The sequence below is a fragment of the Thamnophis elegans genome, chromosome 2 (assembly GCF_009769535.1).
Source record: "Thamnophis elegans isolate rThaEle1 chromosome 2, rThaEle1.pri, whole genome shotgun sequence".
In the NCBI taxonomy this organism is placed as follows: domain Eukaryota; kingdom Metazoa; phylum Chordata; class Lepidosauria; order Squamata; family Colubridae; genus Thamnophis; species Thamnophis elegans.
Genome location: NC_045542.1, coordinates 17,565,803 through 17,582,953, shown reverse-complemented (window position 1 = coordinate 17,582,953; position 17,151 = coordinate 17,565,803). Strand labels below are relative to the sequence as shown.

General features: G+C 42.1%; 1 protein-coding gene across 3 annotated transcripts in view; it reads right to left on the bottom strand.

The window, feature by feature from the left end:
• The window catches only part of LRP1 (LDL receptor related protein 1), a 337,681-nt gene that overhangs the window by 61,254 nt on the left and 259,276 nt on the right, over window positions 1-17,151 (bottom strand). For all 3 annotated transcript variants that reach the window (XM_032212335.1, XM_032212336.1, XM_032212337.1), the window contains 6 exons: window positions 7,148-7,337; window positions 5,532-5,736; window positions 3,840-4,032; window positions 2,546-2,671; window positions 1,733-1,861; window positions 75-194 (listed from right to left, as the gene is read on the bottom strand). In XM_032212335.1, the coding sequence (XP_032068226.1) occupies window positions 75-194; window positions 1,733-1,861; window positions 2,546-2,671; window positions 3,840-4,032; window positions 5,532-5,736; window positions 7,148-7,337 (963 nt within the window). The remainder of the gene's footprint in view (window positions 1-74; window positions 195-1,732; window positions 1,862-2,545; window positions 2,672-3,839; window positions 4,033-5,531; window positions 5,737-7,147; window positions 7,338-17,151) is intronic.

Sequence of the window (17,151 nt, the reverse complement as noted above, 5' to 3'; positions counted from 1 at the left end):
TATTATTATAGTGCTTTAGAAAAAAAAGTGAAAGGGCATATACCTCCAGACTAGCTTCCCTTCCTAAAACTTACTGTTGCAAGGCACTTCATCTGAATTGTCCCCACAGTCATCCACACCGTTGCACCAGTCCTTGATGGGTATACACCGTTTGTTGGCACAGTGCAAGTAGCCCTTCTTACATTTGCGGCTGTCTGCAAGGCAAAATAAGCAACAGAGTGAACAGGGAGTGAGTAACTGAAAGACAATTGATTGGAAGGTAGCAATACCAATAGCACTTAAGACTTATATACTGCTTCACAATGCTTTACATCCCTCTCTAAGCGGTTTACAGAGTCAGCCTATTGTCCCCAACAATCTGGGTCCTCATTTTACCCACCTCGAAAGGATGGAAGGCTGAGTCAACCTTGAGCCTGGTGAGATTTGATCTGCCAAACTGCAGGCAACCGATGATCAGCAGAAGTAGCCTGCAGTACTGCACTCTAACCCCTGCACCATGGCAGCTCTTGTATTGTAATTTAATACAATAAGAATTTAAATGTAATTTAATTATTGCCTGAGTGAAGTAAGTACTAGCAAGCCTGTGAATAAAACAGGAGGTCAGCAGATTTCTTACATCTACCTCCTCTCAGCTTGGATCTGATGGGGAAAAAATGCAATAGGCATTCCTACTCTGGAATTCCAGGAGACCGAGCATTTTGCTGGAAAGGGGAGCTATAGTGACCTGCCTATATTCACACACTGTTGCCTATAGAATAACTGTGGTGCACAGAAACAAGCCCCTGACTCCTCTCTCTCAATTAGGAGCTTCAGATGTTGATGAAGTTTTCCACTCAAAGGCAAAAAGTCAAGCTAAATCTCAGGTTTCAGCAGATCTTAGGCGTTGAAAAGGATTAGGGATTCATCTTTTTTTCCATTCCAACTCTTGTAACCCTTGAGTGAGTTCATCCTGTCTACCAGTTTTGGCTTCCATGCAAAGATATGTGAGAAATGTATCAAACCTTATTTCTATAAACACCCAAATTACAAACGTAAAAGTGAAACAGAAAAATACTCTTTTTACAGTGGTGGGATCCTACCGGTTTAACAATCAGTTCAGTGATCGCACGCATTGAGAAAAAGTACATTTTGTATTACTGCTGGGGAGGAAAACAGCTGAGGCTCAGCAATCCGTTCTGCCGCGTAACTCAGCTGAGAAGATATAGGTAAGCTAAGCGCAGGGGTGGGCGGGAGGGCCCACTTCATCATCAGAGCGAACCGATTAGCTCCCAGCTGATGGCCGGAGCTACCGGTTCGCCCAAACCGTTCTGAACCTGTAGAATCCCACCTGTCTTTTTAAGCTTCAAGAGAAGAAATATTCCAACAATCTTCCTGATAACTTGTCAAGCAATGGATAAATTCTTCTCCAAGATATGCCCAGAAATACAGAATTAGTTTGCCTGGAGCAGAAAAGCTGGTTGAGAGAATCCTCAGAGTTGAAGTTTGCAGGTCTTAAAGTTGCAATGGTTTTGAAACATTGGTCTAGAACAGGTGTCAAACTGGTGGCCCATGGGCCGGATGCATCACGCACAGGCCAAGCCCACCCCAGTTCCGTGAATGGGAAAAACATCATGAAACATCACATGATGGCAATATGGCGTGTTGAGTTTGAAACCTAGAGTATTAAAACTTTTCCACCAGCAGAGTAGCTGACGGAAGGAGAAAAGAAGAATGAGAGAGAGAAAAATCTTACTGCAGTAGGATGGCTTTTCATCTGATCTGTCTTTGCAGTGGGCCACACGATCGCAGGTTTCACTGAAGTCAATGCAGTCACCATTTCCACATTCAAACTCATTATGTACATTACAGGTGGAGTTGGAAGCTGAGGAAGGGAGAACAACACGCATTTGTGAAAACACACCCATCTCTCAACTCCCGTTTCACTGAAATGTACCCCGAAATCCCATTCAGAAGATAAGTTTTAGACTGAACATCTGGAAAGAGCAGAGGTTAAGATGGCTGCACCAAGTGAAAATGCTCTTGTAAGAAAGTGTAGTAAGATCAATGGCTAAACTTCTGGGCAATAAAAGAGTGGTAAAATATCAGTGCAGAAACCCTGGACACTTCAGCTAACTACATGCACCCTATTCCTCTATGCATGTCACACTCATCATAGGAAATTAGCAAGAACTTTCTTTCCAGAAATCTGATGGCTCTTTTCTCTATGCATTGTACTGTGCATGCCATGTTAAACTGCTTCCTGGAATCAGAATCTCTACTGAATTTATTAAAATCACACATCCATCTCCTTGGCTCCCTAGAATACTCACAGCGCTGCCCTCTACTCATTCTGGGATAATTGTTGCATGGTACAAGTGCTTTAGGACAAAATGTGGTTTATGAAATTTCCCCCGTTGTCCTCAGACTCAAAGAGGCTTGGAAGTTCAAACCCTGGATGAGTAGATCTCTTCTTTCTGTGCCTACTCACTATATTTCAGAGGAACCACCGTCCAAATTCACATGCTTTTATTCCATTCATGTTTCATTACCCAGTGTGGATACTTACCTCTGCAGGTAAGGTCCTCCTGAAGAGTTCTGCCTCCCCGGCAAGAGCATGTGACTTCTCCATTGGCTGAAAGGAGGCACAGATCCTGGCAACCACCATTGTTTATTCTGCACAGAGATAGCTCACCTAAGTAGAAGAAAACCAGAGTAAGGAGAACAAAGGCCATAAAAAAATGGGGTTGGAGATATAGATTGAAACTGTCTAAAAGTGATGATAAAAGGTTGGTTGACTAGGCATTTAATGGAGTTTTCAGGTATTATTGTTTGAGAACCACATCAACAAATATCTGAACCACACAATCCATTTTCAAAACTGAGTCAAAAATTTTTTTTCCCCTGGGAAAGACTGAAAGCTAATCATACTTCTTTCCACTTGTCTCACTCTGGGTCTTCTGGATGTGAAAACCCTACAAGGATAAAGCCCCACGCTTTAGTGGGGTTTGTGATCAAGCTGAGCCTCAACTATCCACGATATGCACCACTGATGAATGATCTATCTAGGTCAGAAACGTAAACTCTTACAGAGCCACAACCAGTGCCAGAAATGATGTAATTTACCGGATACTGCAGAATATGAAAAAGCAATAGAACAACAAGTTGTTTCAGGGATGTATTACCCTACACTGATCTTACCATCTAGGCATGATAGTGTTTTTTTTACACAACAAAAATCAACCTATTTTTTTTAATCTGCCTACAATGCAGCAAGTAGTATAGAAACATTTAACAATGTCTGTGATTTCTCAATGCTCAGATTGGAGTTTTCAAGCTGAGAAACAATTACCAGCTATTGATAGAAAGGAGCAAGGGAAAAGGCTGAAAGGAAAATAGTAAGGGGAAAATGTGGTTTGCTTGTTTTATGAGGGCTGACTTTAGAGACAAAGTGTTGTGCAAGATAGACATTTGGGTAAAACAGTTCAAACCATGTATCATGCTGTGTGAGGCCAAAGGTAAGCAATGTTTGGGAAACACTCAAAAATGGAAATAAGCCAAAATACCAAGTGAAGTATTTCCTCCCCCAAAAAAAGAGCAAGATTATCACTGCTAATATAGTGCGAATGGATAATAAAATAAGCTGCACAGGAACATTCAGAAAGACCTAAGAGTTCTCTCCTCAGGGCCAGCAAAAAAAAAGAGAGGAAGGGCTGCTTCTGAATTCATTGCTGCAATGCTGATTCAAACAACAGTAAGGATGTTGTGAGAAGTGTAGTATGAAACCTTATGAGGAATGCCCAGCCCTTCCACATGGCAGACTGTCACCCCTCTCCCCCCAAAGGATAAGTGGTTCTTCTTACAGCTGTTGGTGTCATTGGCCACAGCAATGATGCCCATAGGTTGCTGGGGGATATCAATGCGTAGGTGTTTCATGCCAGAGCCCACATATTTGTTGGCACGCTGCACAGCACGACGCACCCAGTCTGTCCAGAAGATATTGTCACCATAGACAGCCAAGCCAAAGGGGTGCACTGGCTCTGCCTTCAAGATCACCTGTTGGATATTATCACAGGGAAGAAGAAGGTTGTCAATAGCCAGATATGATCATCGTACTAGTATTAAGCACTTTGCTTCTATGCATTAATGGGCAATGGTTTCTTGCCAAGCATTTTCTCTTAATCTTCCCTTCCCCCCCCCCCTTCCTCAGTATTCCATAAATAACAAAGGAACCTGCTGCTTTCCAGAAGTAATTGCAATGAATTTAACTGCAACTTCTTCTCGAGATGTTGTTATGGAGCATCCACCGGACAGATCTAAAAGGAAGATGCTTGTAATCTTCACATAATCAGCATGGTGCAGTAATTACAGCACTGGATAACATGTGGCACTGCAGACTTAAGGCTCTACCTCCACTCAGCTCTGAGCTCTTGGCCCAGTGACTTCCCTCTCAGTCTTATTTCCACCATGCTGTTGCTATGACAATAAATTTGAGCGAGAGATTAAATACCCAGGCTTTGGCTCTTTTTGAGAACCTGATCGAGAGATATCAAACATTAATTCAGCTTCGGAAAAGGTTAAAAAAAGAGCAGCAAATAGCTTGCAGGAATGTGCTAGAGCTGACCACATAAGTTCTCTGAAAACCTATTCTTTATTCATGAGGTTCCTAGGAGGAACTGTAGAAATATATCATGTTTTTAAAAACATAATCATGTTTTTCCCCGAACCCCATCACTCTGCTAAACAAATAATTCCCTCAACATTGTCAAACTATTTACAAAGTCTGCATTACTATTAATCTTTTCATAGTTCCTATCACCCATCTCCCACTTATGACTGTATGACTGTAACTTTGTATCCTTATGATTTATATTGATTGTTTCCTAGTATGATTTGATTGTACCCTATGACTATCATTAAGTGTTGTACCTTATGATTCTTGATGAATGTATCTTGCCTTTTTTATGTACGCTGAGACAGGGGTGAAATTCAGCAGGTTCTGACAGGTTCTGGAGAACTGGTAGCGGAAATTTTGAGTAGTTTTGAGAACCAGCAAATACCACCTCTGGATTGCCCCAGAATAGGGTGGGAATGCAGATTTTGCAATATCCTTCTCCTGCCACGCCCACCAAGCCCACAGAACCGATAGTAAAAAAAAATGAATTTCACCTCTGCACTGAGAGCATATGCACCAAAGACAAATTCCTTATGTGTCCAATTACACTTGGCCAATAAAGAATTCTATTCTATTCTATTCTATTCCATACTATTCTATTCTATGTCTGACAAACCTATTAGCAGTGTATCCTCTTTATCAAATGGAAAAATAGGATGGACATACATGTCAAAAGGCAAGTTTTCACTAAGGCTTTATTCTCTTCTCGTTTTCCATATAGGCTGGAAATAAATTCCCAGAATTATTAGTCACCATGTTGGCCAAGAATTCTGGGACCTATAGCACCAACATATCCAGAGAATATTATACGAGGGAGGCCTGCTTTACAGGCTTTCTGAGGGATGGGGAAAAGCACAGTTGATAGAATTATGGAACATACGTATCGTTTGGAGCCATCGTATTCACATCGCTCTATCTTGTCCAGGGTGGCATCAGAAAAGTAGATTTTCTCTGCCTTGTGGTCAATGGCCAGACCGTTGGGTGTGCGGATATCTTTGTCAATGATGGTGATCAGGTTGACACCTGTCAGCGTAGCTCGCATGATGCTGGGGTGTTGTTCATTCCAGTTGGTCCAGAACATCAGGCTGGAGGAGAGAAGAAAACAAATTACAGAGGAAAAGTGCTACGTAAGTTGAAAGAGGGAAAGCCAAGGCCCTGGATGGAGAGAGGTGATTTCTCCTGGATCTCCAGTTGATGGTATATTCCCTGAATCCTTATTAAAGGAGGAGGATCTGGTTGTGGCAATATATGATGCTACAGCAAAACTAATCTAGGCTTCACTGCTATAATCAGCTTCATATCCTCTGAGCAATATTTAGAATCTGATCCCAAACCATGACAGATAGGATCATGAAGGCTGTTTGTAAGGGAGATTATATTTATTTTAATTTTAAACAGCAGAATCGGCTGTTAAGTTATATTCACTCAGTTTTAAGGCGCTCTGGTGGCATGGTGATTAAAATCCTGTATTTCAGGCTAACTCGGCCTACAGTTCAGGAGTTCAATCCTGATGCAGCTCAAGGTTAACTCAGCCTCTCATCCTTCTAAGGTCATAAAATGAAGACACAGATTGTTGGGGGCCAATATGCTGTTGTAAACCACTCAGAGAGTCCTGCAAAGCACAATGGAGAAGTATATACGTATGTCTAAGTGCTATTGCTATTATTATTTAAATAATGATGGTGGCCTTTAAAGTTCACGTCCTGAAACGTATTCAGTGGGCTAGTTCAGATATATGATTTAGTGACAGACACAGGCCTCAAATTAATGTATCCCATTCCTATTCCCCTTTTAGCACAGCTATAAAGGAGAAATTGTCAATATTCCCTTTGAATTTTAGCTAATTAGTTTATTATATTCAAACCTAAACTAAGATTCATCTTAAGTTATATTGGCTAAGCAAACTGGTAAGTTATAATTTGAAGATGGCTTGTTTTCAGTAATGCATAATCCAAAGTAACCACAATTTATCCAAGTTGTACTGTGCTAAGCAACATTGAAATATTTTCTCTTTCATTTGGAGACCCGCAGAGAAAAGAATGCATATGCTGAAGGATTGCTTAGATAACACTGTTCATTGCTAAATCCAAACATATTTCATGCCTTAAGCTTATCAAAGCAAGACTAATTCAGAAGCTCTTTAGCCATATAGTACAAGCGTAGAGCAGAAAAGATAACATCTCTATAGTGGCAACTTTGATTTGGGAAATTCAGGCGCTGAATTTATTTTTTTTAAGAGGGGTATAGGACTTGTGAATATATTTAGCACGGTGGTTGGTTAACAATGCTGTTAAAGTGCTTATTCTTGTTTTAATAGATTCAGGTCATTTTAAGGCTGTCTACTGATGTGAAATATTTACAGGAAAGTAGAATGAAGAACAAAAAAAAAAATCATCATCATCATCAAATGAGCAAGGAAATGAATGAGTGTATGAATGAGCCCCACTGATTCTGAAGGGTTGCTTTTCAGTCACCCAAGTGGACACTGGAACTTACTTCTGGCATTCATCCAGCACGAAGGCTCGAGGATGGTCATCTCCGGACATGGTGATCACAGTTTCTCTTTCAAAAGCTCCCACACGTGTCTGGTTCACAGTATGCCGGGTAATGGTAGAAGTAGTGTAGCTTGTCCAGTATAAGGCATCCCAGCCTCGGTGATAAGCCAATCCCTCAACAGAACCAACATCTATTAAAGGGAAAATGGGATGTGTTTGTTATTTACTATGTCCGGTTCTCAATTCTTACTTCTTCATTCTTGTTCAGAGCCACTCCTTGTTACTCTGAGCCCCTTTCTTATTTTGTCCTGATATTATTGCCTCACAGTCAACATCACTTTTCCCCAGTACAACTGACCCAACAAAACAGAAAATGTTTGAAATGAACTACGGGTAGTCCTTGACTTACAACAGTTCATTTAGTGACCGTTCAAAGTTACAGTGGCACTGAAAAAAAAGTGACTTATGTCCATTTTTCACACTTATGAACGTTGCGACATCCTCACAGTCACGTGATTTACATTTGGATGCTTTGACAACTGACTCACATTTATGACAGTTGCAGTCATGTGACCACTTTTGCGACCTTCTGACAAGCAAAGTCAATGGGGGAACCAGATTCACTTAACATCCATGTCACTAATTGAACAACCGCAGTGATTCACTCAACAAAGGTGGCAAGAAAAATCGTAAAATGGGGCGAAACACATTTAACAAATTTCTCACTTAGCGACGTAAATGTTGGGTTTAACTGTGGTTGTAAGTTGAGTACTACCTATATCTGTATTGTCTGCTACCATGAAAGCTACCTTCCCTGATTTCAACAAATAGGAAGAATGATCTCCCATTTCCCTGCTACGTGGTTCAAAAACCTGGTTTAGTTTTGTCCCCATCATGAGAAACCTATGCCATTCTAATTACCGTATTTTTCAGAGTATAAGATGCACTATTTCCCCCTTAAAAGAGGCTGAAAATGGGGTGTGTTTTCAAAGCTTTTTTTTAGCCCTAATGAGGCGCTAATGAGTGAAGCGATCTCCCATGCTTTGCCTGCTTTTCTCATTGCTGCTCCCTCCAATGATCAGCTGTGAATTAAAGCTGTTTTTTATCCCAGCAAGGAGATAAAAAGCATGCACATGATACCTGGTAGGCAGAATTTTGTTTCCTATTTTCCTCCCCAAAAACTAAGGTGCGTCTAATACTCTGAAAAATATGGTATATGCCTGTGAGTCCTCAGAGAGAATTCTGATTATTTGTTGCTGCTTCTTTCATCTAAAATAAATGTGGGGGTTGAAATACCAATCTTAGATTTATATCTGTTTTCCCTCATTCTTCAAAAGTAGCAGAGAAAATAAAGCTATCTTGATAAGCAATTTTCAATGCATCTCAAAGTGTAGAGCACAGAATACCCCAAATTTATAACAGGACAGATTCCAGAGATTTTGGATGAAGGAGGGAAGTGTGGAAAAAATTAGCTAGTTTTATCTCCTTGTTAACAATTTAGAGAGCCCACTGCACTGATTAATAAACACATAAAGAAATATATATGTATCTTTTATATACATCTGATGCCCTTGATGGCGAACCTATGGTACATGTGCTACAGGTGGCATGTGGAGCCATATTTGCTGGCACACCAGTTATCAACTCCGGCACGCATGCGCGCGCTGGCCAGCTGATTTTTTGCCTCCTGGGGAGCCAGGGGAAGCCATTTTCACCCTCCCTAGGCTTCAGGAAATTAAGTGTGCACACACTATTGCATGTGCATGCATGCCCACACCAATTAAATCCTCCTTGCCCATCTGCGCATGCATGCGCGACCCACTCTCTGTGCATGCATGCATGACCCTGAAGGCTTTCCTGAAGCCTGAGGGGGGCGAACGGGCCAACTGGAAGTTCATTTTGGCACTCCATAAGAAAAAGGTTCGCCTCACTGTCTTATGCTGGGTATGTATTTTACAAGGAAATGCATTGTGTTCTTTATATTATAGACAACATACATCAAGAGGTTGATTATATGACATTAATCTGGGGCTTAGTCAATCCTCAAAACAAATTCTGGCCACTTTAATATGGCTTTTGGTCTGCCAAATTACTTACTAAATCAGCTGCCACAAACAGAACTTGACAGCTTGCTTTTTATTGATTTACCAAGATTTTTTTTAGCACAAATAAATTATTGATCTTATCTGAAATTTTTTGGAAGAAAATGCAATTTGAAAATTGCCATTTCTTTGTGCCTCTTCAGTGTTTGCCTTTAATTTGTATCAAAGCAAGAAAAAATCCCCCCCCCTCCTTTACCTCTGGTAATTGAAAAATGCCTCAAGAAAAGGATTGTATAACTGCTAGGCCTTTTCTTTGTTTTATTGTAGTCAAAGGCTTTATGGGGATGGCTAGTTTAGCATGCAATATCTGTACCTCTCTCCATATTTCACAGATACCCTAAGCTGGCCATGCATCCTTAACCAAAGTGTACCATATCCCTTCAAACCACAGTGCCGGCCACTGCTTCTCAATGCAAGGCCAAATGACTTTGTAGTAATGGCCTTTGAGAGCTGTATGCAACAAAATTATATTTTTATGTATGCTGATTAGGGTACATTCAAAATGACAATAAAGTTATTCTAAGTCGCTCCTATTAACTGACTGACACCACCACCCCAAATCTAATTCAGGGGCCAAAAATCTTATGACTTTTCATTATAGTTGGAACAGTTTTGGGGACCCTTATGGTGGCCCATATTACATCACTCTCCGCAAGCTGCACTGGCTGCCAGTTTGCTTCAAGTGCAATTCAAGGTGTTGGTTGTTACTCTAAAGCCCTGCATGGCTTCTGAAATTCTGAAACAATTACCAGGAATTCTGATTGCAGAAAATTCTATGGAATGAAACTGGTCCATCTCCAAGCAACAACTTGCAAATGTTCTATTTGAACATTCCAGGTTACTTGGAAAACCGTCTCTACCCCACTGGGACTGGCCCATCCCACATGTTCCAGCTTGCCCTTTGGGAATCTTGCCCTCTTGAGGTGAGATTAGCTTCCACCCTTCTGACTTTCTGCAAAAGCCTGAAGACCTGGCTCTGCCGAATAGCTGTGGGCCTCAAGAGGGGATCCTCACACTGGAGGTGATGGAGGAATTAAAAGGCAATCCCACTTTCCATCACATGCATCCCGTTGCCCCATCTTGGAACTATAATTTTATTTCTATTCTGGTTTCTATTTTGATTGTTTTAGAAATGTTTATCTTTTATGGTTTTAATGTTTTTAATGGTGTCAGCCGCTCTGTGTCACTTTGAAATGAGATGGGTGGCAAGCAAATCTAACAAACAAACAGACAGACAGACAAAAATGGATGGGGAATCTGTGGCCATCTAGCTGTTGCTGAAAGTCAGTGTCCTAGCAGGTCAGAATGGCAAAAGATGACAGAGGTTCATCCATATCTGGAAATAAATTCATCCTCCATGTTTCCTTTCACTAGACCGGTGATGGCTAACCTTTTTGTCGTCGTGTGCCAAAAACGCTTGCGCACGACAACGCAGTCATATGCCCACACCCATAATACAATGCATGTGCGACCCTCCCCTGTGTGCCCCCCCTTGTTTCATTTTGGGCCTGGAAGGTCTCCTGCACCAACCTGGAAGCCAAAACAGGGCGTGGGGGCACTGCGCGAGGGTTCAAAATGGATTGCGAACACCCCCCTGCGCATGTGGCCCACCCCCAAACATGTATGTGCGCGTCCCCCGCATGCGCCCTGCCCCCCCGTGCATACACGGTAGAGACAAGAAAACCAGCTGGCTGACGGGAGGTAAGCATGCATGCATGGTGGAGCTAGTCTGGGGCAACGGCTGGCATGCCCACAGAGAGGACTCTGCGTGCCACCTGTGGCATGCGTGCCATAGTTTTGCCATCATGGCACTAGACCGATTGATTATTGGTGGAGAAACAACACTTGGACAAGTCACTTGGCAGTTTCCCATCTAGGAATGCCGATATCTGGGCATCACAACCCTCCTCCCTCAAGTTAATAAACAGAAGGAAACTAATTGGTTAATCTCCAAATGAATCTATCATCTCCTCGAAGGCCCTAAGCCACTGTTTGTAAAAGCAAATGAGACATGCTGGGTATGAGCTTCATTTCCTTTGCTGGCAGCCAACAAATGCCCACGAGCAGAGAAGGGTTTTAAATCTCATTAAAACCATTGCGGTAATTTATACATACAACTCCATACGCAAGAAAGAAGGGAGATTTCCTTTTGCTGGAAGCAAAACAGGACAAACTTATGAAAGAAAACAGGAGAAATCAATAAAAAATAACAGGAATGTGAATGTGCCTCTCTCAGCACATTCCCAAAACTTTGTTACACGCATGAGCTGCTAGAAACAACACGATGTCCCTGTGGCTCTAATTTTTGATACCTCAAAGAAACCTCTTAGAACTAATCTGTGGGCAGTGGTCATATTTAGTAATCCACTTGCCTGGGGGGAAGCTGGGTGACTCTGTGCTTGTATCCAGGAAGATGAAGAAAAAAAGAATTATCAATAATTATCAAAGATAATTATTGAAAGCACCTAGCAACCACTTAATGCCACACAAAGTAGGAGGTTCCCAAACCTTTCACCAACACATCATTTTAACTTTTAGAAACTTTTATACCTCATAGTCCCTTACTTGCTTTTAATTTTAAAAAATCAACTCATAATTATAATTAAAAATAAAATTGACCTATATTTTTATTTCTAATGAAAGTAAGTGCAAATAGTTTTGCTTGTAACAAGGATTTAATGAAAATGTAATTTTATTCCATTACTAAGCTTGATTCTTTTTCTTACTAATGTCAAAAAGCTTTAGCTATGGTATGCAGAAGAAAAAAGGAAGAACAATGCATACCAGTTCTTGCCTAGTTTTCAATTAAATTGGAAAATGCTTCGTCTAAAGTTCCCCCAAGCTTGAACTTCTGAAATTATCTTTTCCACTTGAACTATATTGTATATTGAATGCTTGTTGTTGCAATACCCCTGGCTGTGAATTGACATAACTGGCTGACCTGAGTACTAATTTATGAATAATATTGCCACAAACGTTTTCTGGGAAACAGCAGATGAATTAATGAGCAAGACAGTCTGTGTGAAGCCCAATTTTATTCTTTAAATCCTCCCTATAATGTTCAGAAATAGGAAAAGGTTGGAAAAGATGAAGAATTAACATTCTCTGCTTCTGTTCAACTGGACTGTTTTTCTGTAAACATGTGTATGGCAAAAAAAAAACCTCTGCAAAGTCTTGTATTAACAAGCATTTACAAATAGCATAAGCACTTAGACTTATATACCACTTCACAGTGCTTTACAGCACTCTCTAAGTAGTTTACAGAGTCACCATATTGCCCCCAACAAGTCCTCATTTTACCAAGTTCCCCATACCATCTGAAAGGATAACCTGATACGTCAGGCATACAGCAACTCAAAAGAAAATAGGGGCCTTTGGAATTTCCCAATAAACCAATAAGAATGAGATTGTTATTTAAGATTGAGAATTTCCATAGAAAAAAGGACTAGGAGGCTCTGACACATTCCTCAAACGTTCATTTGGTTGAAGCCTTCAGCAGATTGCCAGTCTCGGAGTGGTAAGGGAAGTTTTGATTTCTAATTCCTTCTAGAATTTGAACTCAGAAAGATATTTATTGCTTAATTTACTCTGCTTCTGAACCGTCCTTTCTTTATTCTTGTTCTGAGACACTCAATTCATTTTTCTGAGCCTCTTTCTTATCTTTTCCGATATTGCCTTCAGGCTAGTAACCACAATCAAATCAGATTTTGAACGCTTTCTCCCTCAGTACAATGCAGAGGTTTGCCTAACAAAGCAGAGGTTTGCTTAGTGAGATCTTTTGCTTTAGTATGTATTTTATTAGGGATTCAACCCTGAAGAACAGTTCCACCAAGGTTTATTATCTACCTGGTAACCATCCTGAGGGCAAACTCACGAAGAATCTGGCATAACTGCACAACATAGGAATAATCCTAATACTCCAATGATCGTTTTCTAAGGAGACTGGTATGCCCACAGCTATTTTACAGAAGATACAATTAAACAGGTAGGAGGACCAATGGTGCTTTCTTCACACATTTGAGGAAATACAACATTTGGCATTCAACACAAATGCCATAAACTGAGAAGAATTGCCATATATTCCTGGCCACATAAATATATGTATACATGTCAGAATATGTTATGGTATTAGTGATCTGCATTCCAAGAAAATCACTGTAATGTAGGACTATGTTTACCAGATTCTTACAGCATGTCATTCTTCTAGGTCCATGAGGTCTGTGCCAAAGTGGCACACGAAGCCATGTCACCCAGCATGTTTGTCTTTTGGATTTCTGGCGTGCATGCATGCACGATGATCAGCTGTCCTTTGGGCGCACAGCAGTGCCGAAAACAGGTGTGCGCATGCGTGCTGGCCAGCTGATTGTCGGATGCGTATGCGTGCCAGAACCCAGACGTTCGGCTTTTCCAGAGCACGGCCCTGATGAATGCGAACGTGTTGTTTCCACGCGACCTTTTCAGCACTCAGTGCCGAAAAGGTACCCCATCACTGTTCTAAGTGATCATCTTTTCCCTGGCAAAAGACTCTTCAGGGAATCAGATGCCTAGGGTTCACCCATATTTTCAAGAGAGATTCCACTCAGATTCTATTCTTTTCCCCGATTTGCTATTTATATACAGAGTCTTTTCGTCTTTTTAGTTTTGGGTGTTGAACTTCCTAGTCTTCCCAAGAATTCTCATTCAGAATTCCCTGGGCATCAGGTAGTTCATTCCAAAGTAGTTGGGTCTGGAATCATGTTTGAGCAATAAAAGCAGATGCTGTTTCCAAGAATCCCCTCAAACTGGGAAAGTCTTGTCCCAGAATAATGTCATAAAGTAATTCAGAGATTATCCTGCCTAGAGAAAAAGGCTCCCCCTACTCCCTTCCCAACTTCCACTGGGATCTTAGCTACAATCATAAGGATTTACCAGAAGTTCATAAAATACACATCTGTTCTCTTGAGAGATGTACCTTGGGAAAATAAAATTACATCGGATTAAAATATAGATGCATCTGTATCAAGAAGGGTTTTCGGTGCTTGGCTGTTGACCACTGCAGTTATCAGTTGTACAGTAGTTTACTTGCAAAAGCAAAGTTATCAACCACCTGATATTCAGCTAAGGGATATTCAGCTAAGGGACACTGACTCATCTGCTCTCCTCCTGTATGACAGTGAGAACTTAAAAAATATTTTTTAAAACTTCAATTTTACAGAATTGGCCTCATAAGGCCATTCGAGCTGTAAGTGCCTCCACCTGTATTCTGGACCCGTGTCCCTCCTGGCTGGTTGCCAACAGCAGGGAGGTGACACATGGCTGGATCCAGGCGGTCGTGACCGCCTCCCTTCGAGAGGGGCACTTCCCCGCCGCACTTAAAACGGCGGTGGTGAGACCCCTCCTGAAGAAACCATCCTTGGATCCAGCCATTTTAAACAACTATCGTCCTGTCTCCAACCTCCCCCTTATTGGGAAGGTGATTGAGAAGGTGGTGGCCTTCCAGCTTCAACGGGCCTTGGAGGAAGCTAGCTATCTTGACCCCTTCCAGTCCGGCTTCAGACCTGGTTACAGCACAGAAACCGCTTTGGTCGCATTGACCGATGATCTCTGGAGGGCCAGAGATGGAGGCTATGCGTCCATCCTGGTTCTCCTTGACCTCTCAGTGGCTTTCGATACCATCGACCATGGTATCCTTCTGCGACGACTGCGGGAGGTGGGGGTGGGAGGCACTGTTTTGCAGTGGTTCTCCTCTTACCTCTCGGACAGGTCGCAGTCGGTGTTGGTCGGGGGGCAGAGATCGTCCCTGAGGCCCCTAACATATGGGGTGCCGCAGGGTTCGGTCTTATCCCCCCTACTATTTAACATATACATGAAACCGCTGGGCGAGATCATTCGGAGGCACGGGATAAAATACCACCAATACGCGGACGATACACAATTGTATCTGTCCGCCCCGTGCCAACTCAATGAAGCGGTGGACGTGATGAACCAGGGCCTTGAGGCCGTTAAGAGCTGGATGAGCGCTAACAAACTGGTACTCAACCCGGACAAGTCCGAGTGGCTGTTGTGCTTCCCTCCCAATAATTTGGCCGACACTCCAACACTCAGGCTGGGGGGTCAAATTTTATACCCCTCAGACAGGGTCCGTAACTTAGGAATCCTCCTGGATTCACAGCTGACTTTTGACCATCAGCTGTCGGCTGTGACCAGGGGGGCATTTGCCCAGGTTCGCCTGGTCCGTCAGTTGCGGCCCTACCTGAACCGGGAGGCTCTCGCAACAGTCACTCGAGCCCTTGTGATCTCTAGGCTGGAATACTGCAATGGGCTCTACATGGGGTTGCCCTTGAAGAGCATCCGGCGACTGCAGTTAGTCCAGAATGCAGCCGCGTGAGTGATAGTGGGCGCACCGCGGTTCGCCCACATTACACCCATCCTCCGCGAGCTGCACTGGCTACCTGTCGATCTCCGGGTGCGCTTCAGGGTACTGATGACCACCTTTAAACCACTCCATGGTAGTGGATCTGGATACTTGAGAGACCGCCTTCTGCCGATTACCTCCCTCCAACCGATTAGATCGCACAGGCTGGGCCTCCTCCGGATTCCATCCGCCAGTCAATGTCGACTGGCGACTACACGGAGGAGAGCCTTTTCTGTTGCAGCTCCGACCCTGTGGAACGATCTCCCCGTTGAGATTCGTACCCTCACCACCATCCAGACCTTCCGCACAGCCCTCAAGACCTGGCTCTCCCAGCAGGCCTGGGGATAGGTTTCCAATTTACCCGCCCGAGTGTTGACTGTTGAATGCATGTTGTGGTTTACCATTTTATTTTTGGTCACTTATTGTTTGTCTCTTGTTACTGCACACCCTTCCCTTATGATTGTAAGCCGCCCTGAGTCCCCTCAGGGAGAAGGGCGGCCTATAAGTCTTAATAAAATGTCTCCAAAAAAAAAAAAATGTCTCCAAATGGACATTTTAGCTCAAGAAGAACCTGAGCCATATTGTACCATTATTTAGCATTTAAACAGGATTCTGCTTTCTCCCATAGACTATGGAGGAAATGTTATGCACTGAAGTGACTGAAATTAATGCCATGGATACATAACTAGAAGAGTTAACTTAAAAGCTTGTAACTACCAATAGAGCTATATATTAATAGTTTTAGGAGGAACTAATAAATATTAAACAGGGAAAGTGGGAATTGGGAGGAAGTATTCATGTTCAGGTATGTTAACATTTTTACAATAATTTAATTATGAAAATTACATCTTACAATTCAGACCTTTGCTATGGTTGTAAATACTGGTGAAGAGCTTACTCTTCCACCTCTATTTTATCCTTTGAAAAGTTCTGGGAAACTAAAATGTTTGCACATACTGTATGACTTTGAAGGGCCGTCTTAATACTGATTTTGTAAAGCTTGTTAAAGATAACAATTATATCATCATCATGAGCATCATATTTTCAAATCATGTATAATTACATAAAGATGCATACTAGAAACTAATTCTTGGTTGTTGAGTCTTCTCTGCATATTATATTCTAATTTGCCTCTTTGATTACATATGGAAGAGAGTTACTTCATAAAGGCCCCCCTAACTTCTCTAGCCACTGACTTCATAGAGTTTGGAAAGGCAAACAGAACAACAGAACATAAAAAAAATCCCAAACATGTTTGATGAATATGAATGGAATTCTTTTCTGTTCAAATGCAGGAAGTTAGGAATCTGTATTGTCTGAATGCAAAAAAGCTTTTCCTTGCAAAAGAGGAGTCTGATTTATAACAGCTGTCAAAAATCCCCCAAAAGTATAGATATGCTTTCTTCCCTCCTAACACACTAAAACATCAGAAGAGATAGGAGGCTTCACCAGTCAGCTCTTCCTCCAGGTAACAGCTGTTCCCTGTGGGGGTGAGGGGGGGCTTTAGAA